Source organism: Suncus etruscus, chromosome 11 (assembly GCF_024139225.1).
Source record: "Suncus etruscus isolate mSunEtr1 chromosome 11, mSunEtr1.pri.cur, whole genome shotgun sequence".
In the NCBI taxonomy this organism is placed as follows: domain Eukaryota; kingdom Metazoa; phylum Chordata; class Mammalia; order Eulipotyphla; family Soricidae; genus Suncus; species Suncus etruscus.
In genome coordinates, this window is record NC_064858.1 from 22,638,795 (window position 1) to 22,662,624 (window position 23,830).

Below are 23,830 nucleotides of genomic sequence, written 5' to 3' on the forward strand. Positions count from 1 at the left end.
AGTATAAACTAAAGATGGAATGTGAGCTCAATAGCATTTGAGGAGCACATCTCTGAAACTTTCCAGTTTTTAATCAGAAGCATATATAAGCTAATGTCCTTCCTTCCTTTTTGGGCATGCCCACCTAATGATGGGTGTTATTTCTGGTGATGCTTGGGATTGAACCCCAGACTCTGCCTCAAAGCCTGAACTCTAGCCCTTTCAGCTTCCTCTCTGGCCTTCCAAGATTTTTTTTGATCATGTTCAGTTTAGTTCACTGGACTTGATTGCTACAAATGGAGACCCTCTGTAGGGGTCTTCAAACTACAGCCCGCGGGCCACATATTGTATTTATTCCCATTTTGTTTCTTCACTTCTAAATAAGATATATGCACTGTGCATAGAAATTTGTTCATAATTTTTGTTTTTACTATAATCTGGCCCTCCAACAGTCTGAAGGACAGTGAACTGGCCCCCTGTTTAAAAAGTTTCCTAATAATGAGAATGTATGAGGGAAATTGAGAACCTGTTTAGAGTACAGGCGGGGGTCGGGTGGGGAGGAGGGAGACTTGGGACATTGGTGATGGGAATGTTGCACTGGTGATGGGTGGTGTTAAAAAAAAAAAAAAAAAGAAATGGATCTGAAAAAGATCGCCCCTCCAATGATCTCATAGTTGATTCCTTTGAAAAAAAAAAAAACAAAGGGTAAAAAATAAATAAATAAATAAATAAATAACACTATCCAGATTTATTGCTTTTATACCATACACACATACTTTGCAATACCATAGCATAAGAAAACCTCTGATCCTCTTTTTTTATTCCTATTTTTTTTTGTTTTGTTTTTTCGAGCCACACCCATTTGATGCTCAGGGGTTACTCCTGGCTAAGCGCTCAGAAATTGCCCCTGGCTTGGGGGGACCATATGGGACGACGGGGGATCAAACCGCTGCCCTTCGTTGGCTAGCGCTTGTAAGGCAGACACCTTGACCTCTAGTGCCACCTCACTGGCCCCTTTTTATTCCTATTTCCTATTTTTTAATAAAAATTAAGATGAGAGACCACTCCACATGCCAGGATTTCTGGGTGTTTGACTGGTATGTGGGGGGCTCTGGGCAGGACAGCTAGCCACAGGTCCCCTGGGCTGAACTCCTAGTCCAGGGGGCCAAGATCCCCCCAAACCTGGTGGGTCTTCAGGGCCACGCCTGGTTAATCGGGCCCTGGGGGGAGGCGGGGGAGAAATCCCGCCCTTTGCATCCCAAAACTGCAGAGGCACGGCTGGGCTCAGACCACTCCACATGCCAGGATTTCTGGGTGTTTGACTGGTATGTGGGGGGCTCTGGGCAGGACAGCTAGCCACAGGTCCCCTGGGCTGAACTCCTAGTCCAGGGGGCCAAGATCCCCCCAAACCTGGTGGGTCTTCAGGGCCACTTCATATATTAAGTGTATTCCTACTGTTATGTTACTTTTTACGTATCCAGAATCTTTATGATGTATCGTGCCCTTTCCCACATCCCTACAAAGCTCTTTTTTATTCCTTTACTCTCTATCCCCCCCAAACATCTCTAATCTACATTACTCTTTTTAATCAGTAGTGTACAAGCGTTATCACAGACCAAAGCCGTGCATTGTGTGTAACAACCCCAAACTGTTTCAAGATACATAAAATGGACACGTATTTCTTTAGAATATTTTGGTTTTTTTTTCTCTGACAGCTATAATTCTTACTAAATGTTGTCTTATATAGTGACGATTCTAACCGCTTTTCTTCTTCTCTTTTTGAGCTGTTTAACAAGGAATCTTAGAGAAAGAGTCCCCCAGATTAATGCTTATGATTGAACCATAATTGTTCTTATCACCCCCTTATGGGCCAAGAACACCACGTGGCATTGCTCCTTTTTTGCATAGGCACATTAAAATGGGAAAATACTATACATATAAATAAGATCCTATCTAATAGAGATTGGTACAGACTAATCTTATAGTGCAAAGGGACCTTACACCCTGAACATTGACATAACGACCTGGCACAGACCTCAGAAGAAAGGGCATTCCCCTGAACCAGGGAAGCCATTCACAAAACATCCAGGCTGGTCTATAGCATCACCTGGAAGCAATCCTCTACCAAGGAAGACTCTACACTGCTCAGACATTGTCCTGCTCAAAAGAGACTTCCATTAACACTGAGAAGACTTAACAACAACAACGATTTGCTTACAGGACAGGGCTCCCTGCATTGCCCTTTGATTGTAAGGTGAAACCAGAGGACGCTCCACATCCTGACTTCAATGTTGGATATACAGATTCCAGGATCTTAAATACAGAAGCTTGATACCAACAACAGAGACTGTGTGAAAAATATAAGTGTGTTGGCACTACAGACAATGTCTTGGATTGGACGATCTAGCTTGCCTGGAGCCTAGAGTTGGTCTTGTGCCAGGAACCTTCAGGGGTCGGGTCTTTTTGTATTTAGGCCAAGGTTATTTCTTTCCATGTCCCTCATATTTTGGTGGGCCTATGCAAACAACAATTGCCACTCTAACACCATTTTTGCTGTGCTCCTTTGACTCTAATCCTTAAAAAGAACCCAGTTAAGATTTGAGGTCAACTTAAGCTAATATGCATGAATATGGAAATGTAAAAAAAAATGCTATGCCTGTAATGTTTAAGGAGTTATGTAAGTTTTATGGCTTTAGATTGCCTTGTGTGCTGTTAAGAAATATTATAGTGTGTTACAATCTTAATGTTCTTTGGATGAAATTTCAAAGTTGGGATATCAGCAAGGGGACTTCTGAGAATTATGTTATGTATTGTCCTTCCACTGTAACTTTACCTTGTCCTCTTTCTTTGCATCCTTGTTCTCATAATTACAAATAAAAAATTAAAAAAATTAAGATGAAGTAAAAAAATAAATAAATAAATAAAAAATAAAAAGTTTGAGGACCCCTGCTCTAGAGCCAGGGCTGATATCAGAGAAGGCCATTCCTTCATAGTTCCAGATAGGGTCATAAAGTGGCACTGTCTGGGCCTGAAGCAACCTGGAGTTCAGGACTCAGGAAGCATGATGGGCATGTCCAGTAGACCCTCTACCTACTTGGTGGCCTGTCAATTGGCATTTTCAGGATGCCCTTGTGGCTCCACACTCACCTCAGTGAGACACTATTTATGGTTTATGGGTATGTAGATAATCTGGAGGGTGGGAGGTCTCACCAGGCCTTTCTGTCCTGTGCATGTCACCTGTGGCACTTTCCCTAACACACACACACACACACACACAAACATGCATGCATGCATGGTCAGAGCCCAGTGGGCAGTGTTGACAACTGTTCTTGGAAACCTACATCCATATAGCCATTTACTTTGGCTGCTTTTTTTGTTTTGGGGGCCAAACCCACCAGTGCTCAGGGCTTACTTCTGCCTCTGCACTCAGGAATCATTCCTGGTAGACTATATAGGTGTTGGGGATCAAACACATATGGGCTGTATCAAGATGAGTTCTTTACCCTCCATACTATAACACAGGGGTATCAAACTCAATTTACTTGAGGGCTGCAGGAAGCAATGTCAGGGTGATCCTTGCGTGCAAAGTCAGTAGTAAGCCTTGAACATTGGGGATGTGAACCAAACAACTAAAACAAAACAAAACAAAAAGATTCCTCTAGGGCAGGGCCACAAAATGTTATACAAAGGGCCGAAAACGTCCCTCGGGCCGCGAGTTTGAGACTCCTGCTATATCACCATCCCCATTGGTGGACAGCTATTTTAAATTTTTCAGCAGAGTGCTAAGTTCTCAGGGCCCATAGACAGACCCCAGTCTTGTTCAGTAACAAGACATGCATGCCCTGTGCCATACTGGTTCTCAATGCCTAGCCCTTAGAATAATGAGTGTTAATTCTCTGGGATCACAGGACAGCCCAGGCTTACTCACATGTACATATTCTAACAGGGCCTCTGCTAGTCTGCAAAGCTTCACCAATGAACCTTACTGTTGCAGAAACCCTGTATACTGTGGCCAGAGCTTAGGAACTGGTCATTGGGCTGGGTCAGATGCTTGAGCAACTGCTCTTTCTGGCCAAATGGGTGTTCAGTCACCCCAGCCAGATCTGGGGGAGGTCCAGAAGCCAAAACAAGGCAAGTGGAAGAGATCAGGAATGGCAGGAGGAGAGTGGAGAGGTAGGTCTGGGTTCATTCTCATGGAGACAGGCTGTGTTTCCTGTTGGCCCCAGCAGCAGGGAGCCAGTCAGCCAGAATGACACCTGGATGATGAAGATCTTCTTAGAATTTACTCTCTAGCTACTGCCTCTCCACAGAGAGGTCTTTTGTGTAAACAAAGCCAAGCTAATGTTTTGTTACCATAAGGTCTATGTTAAAGGTTGAGGACATGCTTCTGTATGCTGGGGAGGCTTCAGGGAGAAGTAAATAAAGGAATCGTTGAGAGGACAGGACAGGAGGTCACATCCAGAGATTGTGGGTGGAAGACAGGATTAAAAAGAGAATGAAGCAAGAAATGAAGAGAGGTAAATGTCACGAAGGAGGTAGTGGTGTGAGGAGACCTGAATTGGAGACATTTTTCTGTGCACATACATGATAAAAGACATATGCAAGTCCTGTAGACAGGACTTGCCACTCAGTGTGGGATTGTGTATGTGAGGTGAAGGAAGTGGAAGCAGGGAGTGCTCCCCGGAAATCATGTTTGTATGAGCAGAGGAATGTGGTGCTCTGGTGATTCCAGCTCCGGCAGTTAATAAGGCAGATGAGGCGTCTGGATGAGGAAGAGATGCTAAAGGGTGTACAGGACATATGTCATGGAATTTGAAGGACTTCAAGGGATGGGAGTAGGCTGGTGACACAGTGAGCAGCTCTGATCCTTGGAAGATCAGCTCTGGGGACTGTGGGAGGGAGAGAACAGGAGTTAAGGTGCTAACCTTGCATGTGATTGGCCCTGCTTTGATCCCTAGCAACCCCAAACATTGCCAGAAATGATAGATCCCTGAGCACCTGGTGTAGCCCCAGCCCCTCATGTCGAAGGGATGGTGCAGAGAAGCTTCCTCCCTCCTTCTTACAGGGGTGCCCACTCCCTTCCCTCTGCTCTAGGGTGTCTGGTCACTCTTGGTGGACTAGATCACATCAGAACACTGTTGGCTTGTTTCCAGAACTGAAAACTGTTTGAACTCAAACATGATGATGAATATTGTGGAGAATAACTATCTGTCTCTATGTTAGAATCTCGGCTCTCTCTCTCTGGAAACTAGAAAGTCCTATTACTTGGCCCACTTGCAAAGTTCCTCGTGACAAGCATCTGCCTCATGGGGAAAGTGTCTCTGCTTTGAACAACACCAGGGGAACCATCTCCCACTATAGATTGCACACGTGACCACTCTTAATGTTTTATTCTTTAGAACATTCTCTCCCCTCAGCCTGATAGCTTGTTTCTGATGTTTGATGATCTGTCACATTGGGGCATTGCAAGCTTTTGTAGATGGGTTTTGTGTTTTTCACTTGCAATTCCACAGAGCTCCTTCCCAAAGGTAAGCACTTGTTGAATGAAGGCAGCAGAAATCTTCTCTGGCCTTTGACTGCAAACAGCCCCTTTTCCTTCAGTAATTCCTCCAGCATGTCTATGCCACTTTTGATCTGTGAGAATTGGAATCAAAGATGGCATTTCATAAGGCTTATAATAATCTTGACACTGATCCTGCATTGCATGCTGAGATTGTTTTGAACTCTCACTTGTTTGAACCAAGTAAACTTTTTTCCTTCTCAGCTATCTCCTGTACCAAGCATGTCTAATATATCTTTCATGCAGTAGAGCTTCTGGGAGTTTGTATTCTTTTTGTAACTACATTCAGAAATTCTTATTCATCTTGTTTGTTTTGTGATAGTTTCCTGGTATATAGGTTGAATTGATGCCATATCATTTAGAGCAATTTCTATGACAAATAACAATACTACACTGGCTATTTAGAACCTGAAAATATCCGATGATCTGACACAATTGGAAGTCTGGAGGGAGCAGAATACTGTAAAGTCAGTGACTTTGAGACATCTTCAAACATTGCTACCCATCTGTTAGGACTACTTTGTCAGTACAGTGACATCTTACTTCATGGTTGCAAAGTGGCTGCCAGCCCCTCAGAGTACTTTTGCTTAGGCTTAAGAGAGAGTATAGAGGCTAGGAAAAAAAAAGAGGTTTTATATTGAATGTTTGGTTTTTATATTCTTTTGTTTGAATACTACTGCCTTCCTACCCCCTGCCAGGAGATTGGCCCTTAGGTTTAATTTCCAGAATCTGGCCACATCTCCCCTCAGACCAGTCAGCAGCAGCAGAGTGGGTGCTATGACTGCATTGGACTATCCTGACACAGAAACCTTAAGTTAAGTAGAAATCTTAAGTTTTAAACAATAGAATCTTGCTAATAGTGAAGCTTTGTGGAAAAACTCATCTAGGATTTTGGATTCTTTTCCCCCCATAAATTTCACAAATATCAATAAAGAAATCCAAATAGTGTGTGTGTGTGTGTGTGTGTGTGTGTGTGTGTGTGTGTGTGTGTGTGTGTGTAGGGATAGGAAACATCTGAGTGATATGAAGCACAAATATCAATAAAGAAATCCAAATAGTGTGTGTGTGTGTGTGTGTGTGTGTGTGTGTGTGTGTGTGTGTGTGTGTGTGTGTGTGTGTGTGTGTAGGGATAGGAAACATCTGAGTGATATGAAGCACCAAACCTGTAGAACTTGGGCTGTGCCATGTACACAGGGATACCTTTTCTCCCATATGGCCTTTTTAGGAAGATGAGCCAGAACCAAGAGATTTGGGGACCAAGGCCAGTATTCAGGTTACATGGCGAGTCTTATCACTAAGACTTTCAGATAAACCAGTGCTACCCTTGACTGTAAATGAAGGCTTAGAAGCAAACAGAAACTTAGGTAACTATTGGAAAACAAATATTTAAATTTTAAGAGGAAAAAAGAAAGACCCTCTTCATTCTGTGAGGCATTTCCCAAAAGTTGGTGTTGGTGGCACACGCTGACTCTTAATCTAGAGCGAACAAAAATGTTGATTTGGGGGTATTGTCCCGTAGGAACCCCTTGCTCATACTGTTTTCCATAAATGAACTTGACTTCATGTTTCTGTCATAAAGTAGAGCATGTGTGAAGCCACATTATTCAACTTCTTGAAAGATGAATGTGTAGCTGTGCAGTAAAGAACTGTTTTGGGGTTCTCTGGGCCAGTGGGTTTTCTTACAACTAATGCCGTAAAAATAACACTCATGGGGCCGGAGAGAGCACAGCGGTGTTTGCCTTGCAAGCCGACCCAGGACCTAAGGTGGTTGGTTCAAATCCCAGCATCCCATAACATTTTCCATGCCTGCCAGGAGCTATTTCTGAGCAGAGAGCCAGGAGTAACCCCTGAGCACCTCCAGGTGTGGTCCAAAAGCTGGGAAAAAAAATAACACTCACAAACTCACATGAAGAGCAAATCTGGCCTGAGACAAGCAGAAACAGAGGGAAATTAATATTTTTCAGATTGTCCGGCATGACAGGACCATGGAACAGATCGTGTTTCCTGTCCCCAGTATCTGCGAGTACCTGACTCGAGAGTCCAAGTGCCGGGTGCTGACCACAACCGAGCGGGATGAGCAGGGCAGTAAAGTGAATGATTTCTTCCAACAGACCGAAGATCTCCACAATGAAATGAAGTGGCAAAAGAAAATTAGGAGTAAGTGTGGTGATTTCGGGGTCCCTGTGGAATTTTCAGGGAAGAGGGGAGAGGACTTAGGGCTCCCTCACAGCTGATTTGAGTTCTCTTTTTTTCTGGGAACCCCGAGCTCACCTTTAGAAGCAGAAAAGAATAGCTAGTCCGAGTCACAGAGGCTGAGCCCCTAATGAGCCAGTAAAAATAGAAAACCAGCTTGTTCTGTTGTTCATGGGCCCAGGCCTCTATCTTTGCCCACTTGTGGGGGACATGGCTACAACTATAGGACCTCCCCAGCCCCCATGGACCAGCTGCCTGTCTGAAGTCCCAGCCAAGACCCGGACTGACTTTGACAGTGAGTGGTGGCCTAAGAGGCCTCACAAGGCTCCAACCTTCCCATGTTCTCCTGTCTGTCTGACCTGAAATTTCTCTTTGTGGGGATTGTCTTTCCCTTTAGCTTTTCCACCTTCCAAATCACTCTCTGCACTTGGTGCCATTTGCATTCAAATGGAGCACGGCTGTCATTTTAGTGAAAATCAGCATGCCACAACTCCTGTGTTTTAGATCACCAGACTACTTAGAAATGAATATGTTTTGCAAAATGCAAGTCAATGGCATTTATTTTCCCAGAGAAGAACTCTATTATTCATTATCTCAATTAAAAAATGAAATAATAGTCCAGGAAGAATGAGCTGACGTGGTCCCCTGAGCCTGCAATGAGGGATACCTAAGTTCAGAATTAGGAGTAAATCCTAAGTACAGTGTTGTGTGACCCACAAACAAAAACCAAAAGGACCCCTGACCTAAGAAGGATGGAGTCAGAGGTTCCATTGGTGATTCATTGGTCCAGCTTATCTTCTTCCATTGTTGGATGCCCCATCTAAAAGGCAAGAGAGTAGACAATAGTGGAGTGGAAGATTCATATCTAAGGAGCAGTTCCCCGGATTGAAAGTGGCATGACCGAATCTAAGAAGTGCATGATTTAGTTAAGAGTGTAGCACCTTCCCTCCTCTGCTCACTTAACTGACTTTAACCAATCTACATATATGAAGCTGCCAAGTCACTCAACTTAGATACTGGGCTTCTCAGTAGAGGCTTGGCAGAAGTGGGAAAAGCTGAATTTTGTAAATGTACACTGTGCTTATTGGATGTATCCACAGTCTCGTTTCTGGTGAAAGATCCAGAGCTACTATCTGAAAACCTAGCCAGCGAGCTGCCTCCAACTTATTGATAGTAATTGCTGCCTTAAGTTCATAGGAATCAATTAAGTATAAACCTTAAATAATAGAAATTACTACTACCTGTAAGCCATGCTATTAAGTTTCATAGATTCAGATCTATGTGTCGAATTAATTTTCATCAAAGATAGATGTGTGTTCAGAGCTTGAGGTTTTGCAATTTAAGTAAGACCTAGGAATGGGATCGCCTTGTTTAGGTGACTAAATGATACAGTCATACATACCTTTCCCTTCAAAGAGGTGCCAGATGGCTGCTAGATTTTCTCCTTACTCCGGGGAGGTCTTAAGATTGTGTCAGAATCGTCTTCTCTGGTCACCAGTAGCTATTATAGAGTCAACCCTGTGCATTGGTTTCCTTATGTATAAATTGGCTTAAGGATGAAGATATAGTCATATAGGAAACTCCCTATAATATTTTTAAATTAAATGCTTTATTTAAGCACCGTGGTTACAGTTGTTCATTGTTGGGTTTTAGTCATACAGTGTACACCATCTTTTACCAGTGTACCCTTCCCACTACTGATGTCCTGTTTCCCTTCCATCCCCCACCACCACTTGTCTCTAGGGCAGGCAATTTGCTTTTCTCTTTCTCACTCTCACCCCTTTCCCTTTTGACACTGTGGTCTTCACTTTTGTCAATGGAGGGGGGTATACATATGTCAATTTCTCTCACTTAAGCACTAAGTTCTAGTCTAGACAAATCAGTTCTAGTTATCATTGTCCTAGTAGACCCTTTTCTACTCTGCATGCACTCACTGTTCTTTATGGTGAGCTTTCTATCTTGAGCTGGACCTCCTGACTTTTAATTCTATTGTCTCTGGATATTGTTGCCATTGTCTTTTATTTTTTATATCCCCAAAATGAGTGAGATTATTCTCTTTCTACCCCTTTCCCTTTGTCTAACTTCACGCAGCATAATAATCTTCATGTCCATCCATGTATAAGCATGACTTTATTTTTTCTAACAGCTGCATAGTATTCTATTGTATAGATATGCTATAGTTTTTTAGTCACTCTTCTATTGTTGGCACCTGGTTCTTTCCAGATTTTGGCTATTTTAAAATAGTGCTAAGCTGAAATAAGAGTGCAGAGGACATTTTTGTGTTATGTTTTGTATTTTGGAGATATTTCCCTAAGAGTGGTATGTTGGATCATATGGAAGCTCAATTTCTAGCTTTTTGAGGAATGTCTATACTGATTTCCAAAAATGCTGGACCAGCCTGCATTCCCACCAGCAGTGAAAGAGTATCCTTTTTTCTCTGTATCCATGCCAGCACTGGTTGTTCTTGTTGGTTTTTTTTTTTTAATGTTTTTGTAATGTGTGCTAGTTTCTGTGGTCTAAGATGATATCTCATTGTTGTTTTGATTTGCATCTCCCTGATGATTAGTGAAGTGGCAAATTTTTTCATTTGCCTTTGACCATCCATATTTCTTCTTTGAGGAAATGTCTGTTCATTTCTTCTCCCCATTTTTGGATGGAATTAGATTTTTTTTCTTGTAAAGTTCAATCAGTGCCTTGTATATCTTAGATATTAACCCCTTATCAGATGGGAATTGGGTTATTAGTGTCTCCCATTCCATGGATGGTCTTTGTATCCTATTTCCTTTTGAGTGCAGTAGCTTCTCAGTTTAATGTAGTCCTATTTGTTTATCTTTGCTTCCACTTGCTTGGCCAGTGGTGCTTTATCTTTGAAGATGCCTTTAGCTTCAATGTCATGGAATGTCCTTCCTATGTTTTCTTTTATGTACCTTATGTTTTCAGGTTTGATGTCAAGGTCTTTAATCCATTTTGATTTTACCTTTATGTATGGTATTAAGGAGAGAGGTTTGTATATTGCTGACCAATTTTCCCAGTACCACTTGTTGAAAGGTGTTCCCTGCTCCACTTTGTATTTCTTGCTTCTTTATAAAAAAATTAATTGTTCATAAACCTATGGGTTCATTCTAGATGTTCAAATCTATTCCAGGGATCTGAGGGTCTGTCTTTGTTCCAATACCGTGCTATTTTAATGTCTACCACTTTATAGTACAGTTTAAAGTTGGGAAAAAAGATTCTTTCCATCTTTGTTTTTTATTTGTTTTTTTTTGTTTTGTTTTTGCAAGGATTGCTTTAGCTATTCATGGATGTTTATTTATCCATATAAATTTCAAGAGCATTTGATCCACTTCTTTGAAAAAAAAATGCCATGGGAATTTTTATAGGAATTTTATTAAATCTGTACATTGCTTTAGGAATTATTGACATTTTAATAATATTTAGCCTACCAATCCATGAGCAAGGTATATGTCTTCATTTCTTTTCTAAAGTCTTTATCTGAGAGGCTTTATACGTGGTTGGTACTTGTCGGGTCTGCAGAGCTACCATCTTCATTCTTTAAGCAAGGTGGGGATCTACATGGTTTCCCCATTGTCACACTTTTAGTGTGGTGTTTTCCGTGTGCAGTTCTGGGGTTCACTGACGAAGAGAAGTGCATGGCTGTGGAGTAGAGAAGTGCATGGCTGTGGCTCCTCTGGTTTTTATTATATTCTTCTCTTTCCTTCTGGCTGGGGCGATGTTCACCTGCATAGTGGGCAAGGTCCCACACAGATATAAAGGGAAGGCTGTTTAGCTGTTGGTCTTTCTTTCTCTGGGCAGGGCCTTCCTATGATATTAATTGTAAAACTATTTTGAATAAGTCCAGTTCAGTGTTTACTTACAAAAAATTTTGTCTAGTTTACAAATCTAGCATTGTTTCAGTAGAACTGGGGAACAAACACCCAGCTCTCATTCGCCTCTCTGTGCCTTACTCCTGCAGATAACCACGCACTATTCTGGTTCTCAAGACACATCTCACTCTGGGGGAGCATCTCTTTCAACCTGGCTGTGTTCATCAACCTGGCAGTCGCACTCTTCTACCCATTTGGGGATGATGGAGATGAAGGTAATGCTGGTCTCAGTTCAAGTGATAGATATTGCAGAGTTCCAACAATTATTCTCTTGACATGTTGCTTAGCTACTTGAAGTCTCAAAATGATGATAATTTATTTCTTGTTAAATAGATTTTTTCTATATTTGTTGGAGGTAAAAGATACCTTAATTAACAAATTTCTATTTTTTAAAGAGAAAAATGTAAAATAATATTGGAAAAAACTATTTTTTTATTTCAAAGTTGGCTTGTATTTTCATAACTAAATTTTAAAACTGAATACCTTCATGCTAATGTGAAATGCATAGACCAAAAACAAGGTCATTTGAAAAGTTTTTTATTGGTCATTTTAATTCTTTGAGCATTAGAAAGGTTTTTCATTTGGTTATTTTAATTCTTTGAGCCTAATCCTGGTTCTGTGCTCAAGGATCACTCCGGGTAGGACTGGGGGTGGGATCATATGTGTTGCTTGGGATCAAATCCAAATCAGCTACATGAAAGAAAAAGAATTTGCTTACCTACTGTACTATGACTCCAGCTCTGGAAAGTTAATTTTTAAAAAAATAATTACATGGACACCCTAGCGATGAGGAAACAGCAACAACTTGATCTAAGGGACAGGTTGCCCTACCTCACCACGTTACAGTGAGATGAAGTCACAAGACGCTCTGTCCTAGGATCTGTGCAAAAACCAAGATTTCTAATTACACACAACTGACTACAACAACCGCTACTGAGTAGAACTTTTCCTGGGTTCATAAAGAAAGACTTTGGGGTTGGACAACCAACATGCCCAGAGCCTATAGTTGGTCTCATGACAGCACGCTTAATGAGTGGAGATACCCTGTAATTTTTAGGCCAAGAGAATTTTTTTTCTAATTTCCCCAATGTTTTCTGCAACTATGCAAAAAACAAACAAACAAAAACCCAAAACTTGCCACATCTGCCCCTCCCCCTTTTTTCTTTTTCTTTCTTTCTTTCTTTTTTTTTTTTGTTTTTTTTTTCTTTTTGGGCCACACCTGGCGGTGCTCAGAGGTTACTCCTGGCTGTCTGCTCAGAAATAGCTCCTGGCAGGCACGGGGGACCATATGGGACAGCGGGATTCGAACCAACCACCTTTGGTCCTGGATTGGCTGCTTGCAAGGCAAACACTGCTATGCTATCTCTCTGGGCCCTCTTCTTTTAATTTATAAATATCTTCTAGATAGAGGTTCCTACCTTTTTCTTAGAACCTTAGAACTTGAATTATTTTGATCTGACTCATATTTCATTTTTTGTTTATTTGTTTGTTTGGGGGCCATACCCATTGGCACTCGGGAGTTACTCCTGGCTATGTGCTCAGAAGTAGCTCCTGGTTTGGGGGGACCATATGGGATGCTGGGGGATTGAATTGCAGTTCGTCCTAAACAAGCGCTTGCAAGGCAGATGCCTTATTTCTAGCGCTACCACTCTGGCCCCTTCTGACTCATATTTCTATGTATTCCTACAAATTGGCAAAAGAGGGGAAAAAACAGTGGATGGGACACAGGGGCCAAGTAGTCTCAGGAACATTAAATGGGGAAAAAAGTCAGATCTAAATATCCAAGCTAAAGTCAATGACAGTAGAATCAAGGGACCCAAAATATCACAAGCTAAACACAAAATGGACCTATTACACTAATAGTCCAGGGGTCTATAGGTGGAGGTTTGGGATGTATTCAGGGAACTATGGAGGGAGGTCAACACTAGTGGTGGGAATGGACCTAATTCACTGCCACTATATGCCTGAAATACAACTTGGAAGACTTGTAATTCACATTGATCTCAATAAAATATGTTTTTGTTTGTTTGTTTAGTTTTGGTTTTTGAGGCCACACCCGTTTGATGCTCAGGGGTTACTCCTGGCTAAGTGCTCAGAAATTGCCCCTGGCTTGGGGGGACCATATGGGATGCAGGGGGATCGAACTGCGGTCCTTCCTTGGCTAGCGCTTGCAAGGCAGACACCTTACCTCTAGCATCTCCTCACCGGCCCCGTCAATAAAATATTTTTAAATAAAAAATTAAAAAATAACCATATGCTAGAACTGGGCTAAGAGTGATCCCTGAGAACAGACCCAGAAACAAAACCTGAGTATGGCTAGTGTGACCTCAAATCAAATTAATTAATTAACTATAAACCTAGATACTGAAGAGTATGTAAAGCCATGTTGATGTTTAAGGGAATTCATCCAATTACCTTTAAGGAGTAAAGACGCCCCCCTCCCCCCCACCATAACTGACAACTACTCTACTATAAAAAGGTAGGGCCTGGCAATTAGGGATGGACTGGTTAATACTGGAGCAGAGCCTGCTGGCCGGCCAGTGACTAGAGTCCCAGTCCCGCCCCCCAGCACTGCCAGGCTTGATATATAAATTGCATTAGCAAGATGCAATTTCTCTCTCTCTCTCTCCCCCCTCTCTCCTCTTTCCTTCCTTTCTCATCTCTTTTTCCCTTTCTCTCTCTCCTCTCCCCCTCTGTCCATCTCTCTCTCTCTCCAACCCAGCAGCTACAGGCTTCCTCCTTCTGGCTCTCTAGCCAGTGATCTCTCTCTCTCTCTCTCTCTCTCTCTCTCTCTCTCTCTCTCTCTCTCTCTCTCTCTCTCTCTCTCTCTCTCCTCCTTTCTCTCTCACTCACTCTCCTCCCTCCCTCCTCTCTCTCCTCTCTTTCTTTCTCTCTCTCTCTATCTCTCTCTCTCTCTGTCTGTCTGTCACTCTCTCTTTCCCCTCCCTCCTCTCTCCCTCCCCACTGGTTGGATTAAGTTGCTAGTCACTACATTTTGCCTCCCTGTGTGGGTTCAAACCACTAACCTTTGAGTTATCGCTACAGCCATATTTTATATTGAAAATAAGTTGATCAAAATATTTCTGGGGCTGGAGCAATGGTACAGGCTGTAAACTGTCTGTCTGCCTTGTGCACACTAGCTTAGGACGGACCATGGTTCAATCCCCTGGTGTCCCATATGGTCTCCTAAGCCAGGAGGGATTTCTGAGTGCATAGCCAGGAGTAACCCCTGAGCGTCACCGTGTGGCCCCAAAAAACAAAAAAAAATTTATTTCTACCTTAATTATCATGACTAAAGTATTTTGTCACTTAAATGAGAAATTGAGAGGCTGTGACAAAATATTCACCATAATTCTTTAAATGTGGGACTTCTATTTAAATACTATTTTTTATTTGGTTTTGGTTTCGGGGCCCTGTATTTTATACTGTATATCCCCTCCCAACCCTCTCTTCTTATTCCGCCCTTGGTTTCTTTCCTTTCCTGTCCTCCTTTGAGTCTAGGTATCTCCCCCTTTGAAATTATGCATTCCCTTTTCTTGTTATTCTGTACACCACAGCTAAGTCAGATCATCCAGTATTTGTCCTTCTTCTGACTTACTTTACTTATTATGAGATCCTCCAGTTTCATCCATATTGCAAAAAAAAATGCATGGTTTCATCCTTCCATGCAGCTGCATAGTTTCCCCACTGTATATTTATGTTTCGTTATCCACTCATCTGTTGTTGGGCACCCTTGCTGATTCCATATCCTAGCTAAAAGCAGGCAACAGTGGAGTGGATGAGAAAGTGAAATAGCAGTAAGGAAGCAGCAACTAATTGACCAGGTAATATAGGAATGTCAGGATGCTACAGGAAGTAGAAACAGATTTTTCCTTGCCATTTCATTAATGATGTTAACCTCATTGCCCAAGAGTATGCAACTCTTGTAAGTAGATAAGTTTGACATTAAATAATGAGTTGATTCATCTGCATACCAATGCTGAGAGCAGTTAAGAGAAGTGTAAAAGGTTATATGTAGAAACAGTTCTGGAAATCATCTAACAGCAAACCTTCATTTGATAGGTGAAGAGGGGTCAAAATTGGGGCCAGAGAGATAGCATGGAGGTAGGACGTTTACCTTGCATATTCGAATCCCAGCATTCCATATGGTCTCCTGAGCCTGCCAAGAGTAATTTCTGAGCATAGAGCCAGAAGTAACGCCTGAGCATCCCTGGGTGTGACCCAAAAACAAAACAACAACAACAAAAAAAGGTTCAAAATTGACAGGTCTCGGAGTAGTTTAATGGTCTTTTACCTATCTTGGGACTTACATTAATAGGATTAGGTACATATATGTGGCAAATATTCATGTATATGGGACAGGCTTTCCCCTGAGAGCCCTTCCTTGACCATAGGAGCCAATGTACACATACTCTGCTGCCACCTATTGAAGAGAACTATGATGGTGACACAAAACACCTTTGTAACTTCTGTTCTGCCTGCTCAGGAAAAGGCCGATTGCCTGAAACATTTTCAGTACTTGCCTAATAACTCTTTGAATGGCAATGAGGACAGGATTATGACAGCTAGTGCTGTTTTCCATTTGTATGGCAGCAGGCCAAATGCTAGAAGCACTTGACATGTATAATTTCCCTCCATCTCTCTGGCAGCCTGTAAAGTGAATACTTTATTTTGAAGGATGTAGAATTTGAATCTTAGGGAGATCTGTCCAATAGTTCAGGAATGAAGTCCAGAAATAGATGAAATTGATATTTTTGTAGAAATTTCACAAGGCATTTAGCACATTTCTCTTTTTCTTGGGGCGGGGGGGGGGGGTGGTTGGACCACACCTGGTGATGCTCAGGGGTTACTACTAGCTCTGCACTCAGAAATTGCTCCTGGCAGGCTCAGGGGACCATATGGGATGCTGGGTCTGTTCTGGGTCAGCTGCATGCAAGGCAAATGCCTTACCTCTATGCTATCACTCACGCCCCGAATCAGCACATTTCTAATGGTGTCTGGACTAATCCTCTGGCCTCAGACAGAAATGAGATCTCAAAAAGCATGGCTGGTTGGAAACATGGTGCTTCACCATCAGATGCTTGCAGCAACTTGACTATTCCAAAGATCGAACAGGAGTCCGCCTGGTAACCAAGGGAAGCTCACCCTTGGTATCAGGCATGGAGATGGCACTAAAAAGGCAGGGTCGAGTAAGTTTGACTGCCATTTGCTATGGGATCCTTGAGTTATATTTGAGTGATGAGGTCACATTGGATGAGACATTTAATCTTAACTTCCAGATAAGGTTAATTTTTTTGTTTGTTATTGGGCTACACTCAGAGTTGCTGAGAGATTACTGTTAATTCTGTGCTCAGGAATTATTCCTAGGGGTACACAGGGGACCATATGGGATACCAGCAATCTATTTCATGTCAATCTATTTCAAGTCAAATGTCCTATCTGCTATCACTACAATCCCATGGTTAGATTTTTGTTTTATTTAGTTTTTATTTTAGAGCTAAACTTGGCTATACTCAGGCTTTACTTCTGGCTCTATACTCAGGAATTAATCCTGATAATGGTCGGGACCATATGGAGCACTGGGACTTGAACTTGGGTCAGCTGGGTGAAGACAAGCACCTTACCTGATATACTATCTCATTATCCCCAAAGATTAGATTTTTATTTCTTTTTTTGTTTTGTTTTGTTTGTTTGTTTTGGGGTCACACCCAGCAGCACTCAGGGGTTACTTCTTGCTCTACGAAATCGCTCCTGGCAGGCTCCGGGGACCAATGGGATGCCGGAATTTGAACTACCATCCTTCTACATTGAAGGCAAACGCCCTACCTCCATGCTATCTCTCTGGCCCCAAAGATTATATTTTTATTCGAGTTTGCTATAGCTCAGTTCCACATTGCAAATTAGGAATAATGATGAGGTAACAAAATCAAGACTGGCAAAATTGACCAAAGAAGGAAAATTCTGAACTGGAGGAGAAAATTCTTTAAAGAAAAGTAGAGCAGTGTCTTTGTAGCTGGACCAATACTTCCCAGAAACATTTTGAGATGACTTAAAGATGTACTATACTTGTGCTGATCATGAAGTTTCCTTTCTTGAGGTGCTATGAAATACAATAGACATGAAAGAATGCAGATTCAAGTTGAAAGAACTCCCATTAATCAAACGTTTGGAAATTCTGAAGGAAAAAATATAAGAAGAAAAATATATATAATAACCCATAGAAGAAAATATGAATCCAGCATTTATCAGTGATTCCACTTTCCAATATTTATCACAAAAACATTGATTCAAAAACATATATGCACATTATGTTCATTGCAATATTAAGTACAGTACCCAGGATATGGAAGCAATCAAGATATCCAACAAGATTATGAATAAAGAAGTTGTGGTCTGTATGCCTAATGCAGTGGTTCTTAAATAGTGGGGCGTGCCCCCAGGGTGGGGCTCGAGGCTCTGTAAATGGGGGTGCGTTTGACCTCAGCAAACACTGTCATAACAAGCTAAGCCCCGTGTTTATGGCTCTGTATGTCTCTGGAGCTGAAAGTTGCTGTGTCCTGCTTCAAACCCCGCTTCGAAAAGCTATGCATTGCCAAACATACTCATTGTAACCATTAATTCAGACATCACCTCTGATTTAAAAAATCAGCTCAAATTATTTTATATATTTTTATTTTGCAGGTTAAAGTTTTTTTTTAAATAAAGATACTATTTACAGTCACGGGGGGGGGGGCGCGAAAATGTTTTCTACTTCCCAGGGGGGCATGACAGAAAATAATTGAGAAGCACTGACCTAATGGAACACGTGAAGCTATAGGGAAAGATGAAATCCTTAAGTTCTCTGTAACTGTGATGGACCTTGAGGGCATCGTATTAAGTGAATTAAGTCAGAAGGAGAACAACAAACACCAGATGATCTTTTAACTGTGATATCTTTTATATCAGAAACTAAAAAGGGGATAGGCAATAATAAACAAGGACAAATTCTTGACTTACCAATTGGTAGAAGTAGGGGGGATAAAGAGGGAAACTAGAGGAGAAATAACAACAGTGGAGGAAAGGTATTGGGCACTTTGCGGTAGTGAAGGTGTGATGATTTCTTTTTTTTTGTTTTTGGGTCACACCCAGCAGTGCTCAGGGGTTACTCCTGGCTTTGCACTCAGAAGTCACTCCTGGCAGGCTTGGGGGACCATATGGGATGCTGGGATTCGAACCAGGATCCGTCCTGTATTGGCCGCATACAAGCCAAGCACCTTACTGCTGTGCTATTGCTCCAGCCCCAACAATGACGTTTTATTAACAAGATCATGAAAAATTTAACTTTATTATAGGAAGAAAGAATGCATTACAGGCATGTTTATTGATATGAGATCATTTTTCCTTATGATGCTTCAATTAATAAATATGTAGAAGAATGATGGAAATAGATTTTAGGCAATATTTGGGAAAACATCACAATAGTATCAGCAATGTATGCTAAAATTAATATGTGAATGTCAGATGTAACAGGGTAAGGAGAAATAAGATATTGATATAAACTTAAAGTATTACCTCACAATATAGTTATTAATTAATTACCTAAGGAAATGCATAACTTTAAAGTATAGAGATCACTCTAAGTGATCAATGTCAGTGTCATTGATCTGTGACATAGTACCCCTGGGGGCCTTTTGATACAAATAATGGACAAGAACATATCGTTTGCACCCCTCCAAAAAAGCACAACTGAGGACAATCTATACGAAACTAAAGAGACTGTACAAAATAATTAGCCAGTTCTCTTCAAACTTACAGAGGACAAAAATTGACAACTTGTACAAATAGACTGGAGAGATGTGATAGCTAATTGCTCTTGTGTAATTCTGGTCCAACAGAAAGACATTAATTGGGCAATTGACAAATCAATCCAGGTCTCTAGATGAGTGGAAAGTGGTAGATAATGGTAATTTCCTGATTCTAGTCCTGATTCTAGTGAAAAGGCACATGGGAATACTGTATGATGTTTTCAATGACATATAAATATTATGTAACTCTGAAAGAGTTTTTGAGATGAAATCTTTAAAAATCTGAAACTCTGGGTAGAGAAGTTGATCCTCAGATTACTATGGAATGGGGAGAGTCTGAGAAGTAAAAGTTCTGGGCCAGAAAAGACCTAGGGTTAGCCCCATCTCCCCTTATGGGCCTCTTTGGGGACAGAGGGACAGGAGGGAATGGGCTAAGCAAGGTTTTCTTAAGTATGTTTACAACTTGAGAAATCCAGGACATGTGGTTTACACTCTGGTTGGAATTAACCCAATAGTTGGGTTTTCCTTCCATGTCATGGGTTTTGTGCTCCAGTCTCGTTTAGTGCCCCAAAGGTACTGGAGAGGAATGTCACTCTGGCAAACCCCAGCCCAACACTAACTCTTCACCACCTCACAGTGCCATATGCTGCCATCTTTGCAGAGCTCAGTTGGAATGTGTGTCTGAATCCTTGGTTGGGACTGGGTTTCCATTGCTAACTGCTATCTCTTAGGTTAATGGGGAATTTGCAAGCAGGAGTGGGAATCTGCTGGTGTGTGCCACCATGATAGAGATCTCCTAAACCCCACTGAGGTTGAAGATGCCAATCAACCTTCCTGCCCCAGATTTCAGGGCAAAGGCAGGCTAGTTAGTGAGGAAAATTGCCACTCCAGGGGAATTTTTCATATCTAGATACAAAAAAAAAAACCTAATGATTTTTTAAAATTATATTTAAAATCTGGTACAGTTCCTTTCCTCTCAAGTGCTTAGTGCTAAAAATGTTCTCGAGGATGATGTTCATTGTTTCGTGAGAAAGCAATATTAGTTTGGGTGTTGGCATGTATGCCAGGCACTATGCATGGGTCTCAAGGTGTCCTAGTCCTCTGGAACTCATGGTCTAGTTCAGGGATGGAGCAAAGACAGAGGCAAGGTGGCAAAGATCACCATGATGAATAGAAGGAAATGATGGCAGAGAGGTGAGGGGAAAGGCAAGGCCCAGTGGATATAGAGGAAGAGAGAGAAGAGACAAAAACAGGACTCTCCATTCTCAACTTTGCATTATTTGGGAGAGGCAAAGGTTCTCACTGCATGGGTTTAATTCAGGGTTCAAGCTTTGCTGTTAGAATTTCCTAAAGGAAATTTTAAAACATATATAGTGATTTCTTAAGACTGCCTCATTGGTGGTGGGAATGTTGCACTGGTGAAGGGGGGTATTCTGTTTATGACTGAAACCCAACTACAAACATACTTGTAATCATGGTGCTTAAATAAAGATTTATATAAAAAAAGGAAAGAAAGAAAGAAGGAAGAAGGAAGGAAGGAAGGAAGGAAGGAAGGAAGGAAGGAAGGAAGGAAGGAAGGAAGGAAGGAAGGAAGGAAGAAGGAAGAAATTTGAGTTAAAAAAAAAAGACTGCCTTGTTGTCTAAGCTCTCCATGCTCTTCATTAGACCATTGACACAAATCTCTAGAGTCCAGAAGGGTAGGCCTTTCCTGATGGAGGAAAACTGTATTGGACAGTCTACACCAGGGGTCTAAAACTCTAATTTACCTGGGGCCACAGGAGGCAAAGTCAGTAGTAAGCCTTGAACATTGGGGGGTGTGACCCAAACAACTAAAACAAAGCAAAACAAAAAAAGATTCCTCTAGGGCAGGGCCACAAAATGTTGTATGGAGGGCCGTTTGCGGCCCGTAGGCCGAGAGTTTGAGACCCCTGATCTACATCATCTTTGTTGGAGAGTTTCCATTTGATTTCTTTAGCATTAAGTCTGCAGTAGAAAGAAGGGTGATGTAAAGCATGCTCAGATGACAAGACTGCTGGGTAATCACCCTTTTAGATAACTTTTCACTGTGTTCATTTCACAAGTATCTATCAAATATTAAACCATGGGGGAAGTACTATTGCAAGTTAGACACTGAGTTCATTCTACATAGGGTTCCAGCACTCGGTTGCCTGAGCATGGTGCTCCTTCCCAGTTGAACACTGGGCACACTGTCTGGGAAAGCATCATCCAGAACCAGAAGTGAGCATCTTTTCTTGTGTCAATGGCAACATCCATTGTGTCTGTCAATACCCAGCAGAACTTTCATAGAATAGTATCACTCTTGGCTTAGGAATTCTGCTGAAGGGGCTGTAATGACCGAAAGTTGCTTTGCCTGGGAAGATGTTGACAGCATCCGTAAACTTGCCAATCACTGTCTCCTAATTCCTGTGGCCATGCTTTGGCACAGAGGCTTTCTCTCTAGAGCATACATTCTGCAGAACCCTATGCACAGGAGAGGAAGATTGGAGGTGCTCTGTGCACCTGAATTGTCCCAGAAATGGGGGCACTGGGTGCCCAAAGAGTGCCTCAGCTAACATCATTCATATTAGCTGTGTTGTTAGCACTGTCAAGAGACAGGTGGTAAAGGTCATCCATCAGCAGTATAGGTGACCCCTTGTTTCCCAAACCCCAGAGTAATTGTAGGGGAGCATAACAGGTGAATAGATCCATGAAATAAATCACTTCCTCATTGCTGGTGGTGTTGTGAAGGAACCAGCTTCACCAGAATCAGCAGGTCTGAGCCACTGCTGTTAACAGGTACTTTGTAGTATCTTGGTACTATGTAGTATCTGCCAGGATCTTTCTGACTTCTTTGGGTCTTGCAGCACTGACTCTGAGCTGAAGGTTTTCACAGGTCTGCATGGGAGCCCTGAGGGTTTTATCTCACAGATGTAGACTTGAGAAAAGTGGACAATGGGGAGAGTGAGCCTCCTTGCCCTGTACCTGGTCTTCCAGGAAAAAAAATTTAGCTTTGTCACTGAGTCAATGTTAGTTATGGGTTTAACTCTATTGAGGAAAGGTCTTCCATATGGAATATAGAACCAGAAAATATTGGGCTGAGTCGAAGCCAATTTAGAAAAAAAAGGCAAATACAAAATGATGCTCTCTTTCACTGGTATGATAAAAAAAAATAGTAACAAATGTCCAAAGGTAATGAGAATCAGCCTCCAGAACGGAGTTTGCCAAGGGGAAGAGGGTTAGGGAGATGATAGGGGTCTCGGGACATTGATGAGGGGAAGTTGACAGTCTAGTAGGGGAGTGGCTTTCAACGTTGTGTATGGACCAATCCTTCACACTAATGTACCTCAATAAAAAATGGGCAATGACAGTGAGGGTGTGATGAGAGAAGTTGCTAGAGGAGAAATCTCCAGTTTTGGTGTAATCCTCTGATTTCACAGGCTTCTGGATGGGCTTTGAGGTCCTAGAATTGATCTGATACACCCAGGAGTGTGACCTCTTACCTCAGTTCTGCAAACGAGGCCTAATTGACATTGGGGGACAAATCCAGTCTCATCACAGTCTGTGAGCTGCACTTCTTTTTAAAGGAAATCGATGTATGTGGCCTTTGGGGCACTTGCAAATTTTGTTTCTATTCATACTCATAGTCCACATTAAAATGTGTATTAAAGAATGGTGTGTAACATATACAGTATTATATATCAACATCTGGATATGCAACATCTTGTATTAAGAAATTTAGTTTATAACATGTAGAACTTTTGCATTCTGATGACTAAATAACTCCAAACGTTTTGGGGGTCTTGGGGACCACACCCAATAGTGCTCAGAGCTTACTCTTAAGGTTCTATGTTCAGGGATCACCCCCAATATGTATGTAAGGGATCAAACCGAGGTCAGCTGCATATAAGGTAAGCCCCTTACCTGGTCCATCTACAGCATTTACTAGAATTTGTATTAGACTTCATATTTTTCACACTCATTAATTTTCCCATCTATCTCTACCCAACTTACACAGATGTGTGTTTTAACATGTTCTAACAGTTAAAGCTTGGCTTTTACATAATGAAAAGTAGGCTGGATTTTTCTCTGTTCTGAATTTTTCAGAAAAATCTATGATATAGATACTTGATCATAATACAAACTAAAACATGATTACTGTGAAAAACTAATGCCACACAATCTGACTATATGATTATCAATGTTAATTTTTTTCAAATAATATATATATTTTTTATTTTATTTTATTTTGGTTTTTGGGCCACACCTGGCGTTGCTCAGGGGTTACTCCTGGCTGTCTGCTCAGAAATAGCTCCTGGCAGGCAGGAGGGACTATATGGGACACCAGGATTCGAACCAACCACCTTTGGTCCCGGATCGGCTGCTTGCAAGGCAAACGCCGCTGTGCTATGTCTCCGGACCCCAAATAATAT

General features: G+C 41.7%; 1 protein-coding gene across 1 annotated transcript in view; it reads left to right on the forward strand.

Moving 5' to 3' along the window:
- The window catches only part of ITPR2 (inositol 1,4,5-trisphosphate receptor type 2), a 458,186-nt gene that overhangs the window by 368,926 nt on the left and 65,430 nt on the right, over window positions 1-23,830 (forward strand). Inside the window, 2 exon segments of the mRNA XM_049783873.1 lie at window positions 7,504-7,696; window positions 11,706-11,831. Of these exon segments, the coding sequence (XP_049639830.1) occupies window positions 7,504-7,696; window positions 11,706-11,831 (319 nt within the window).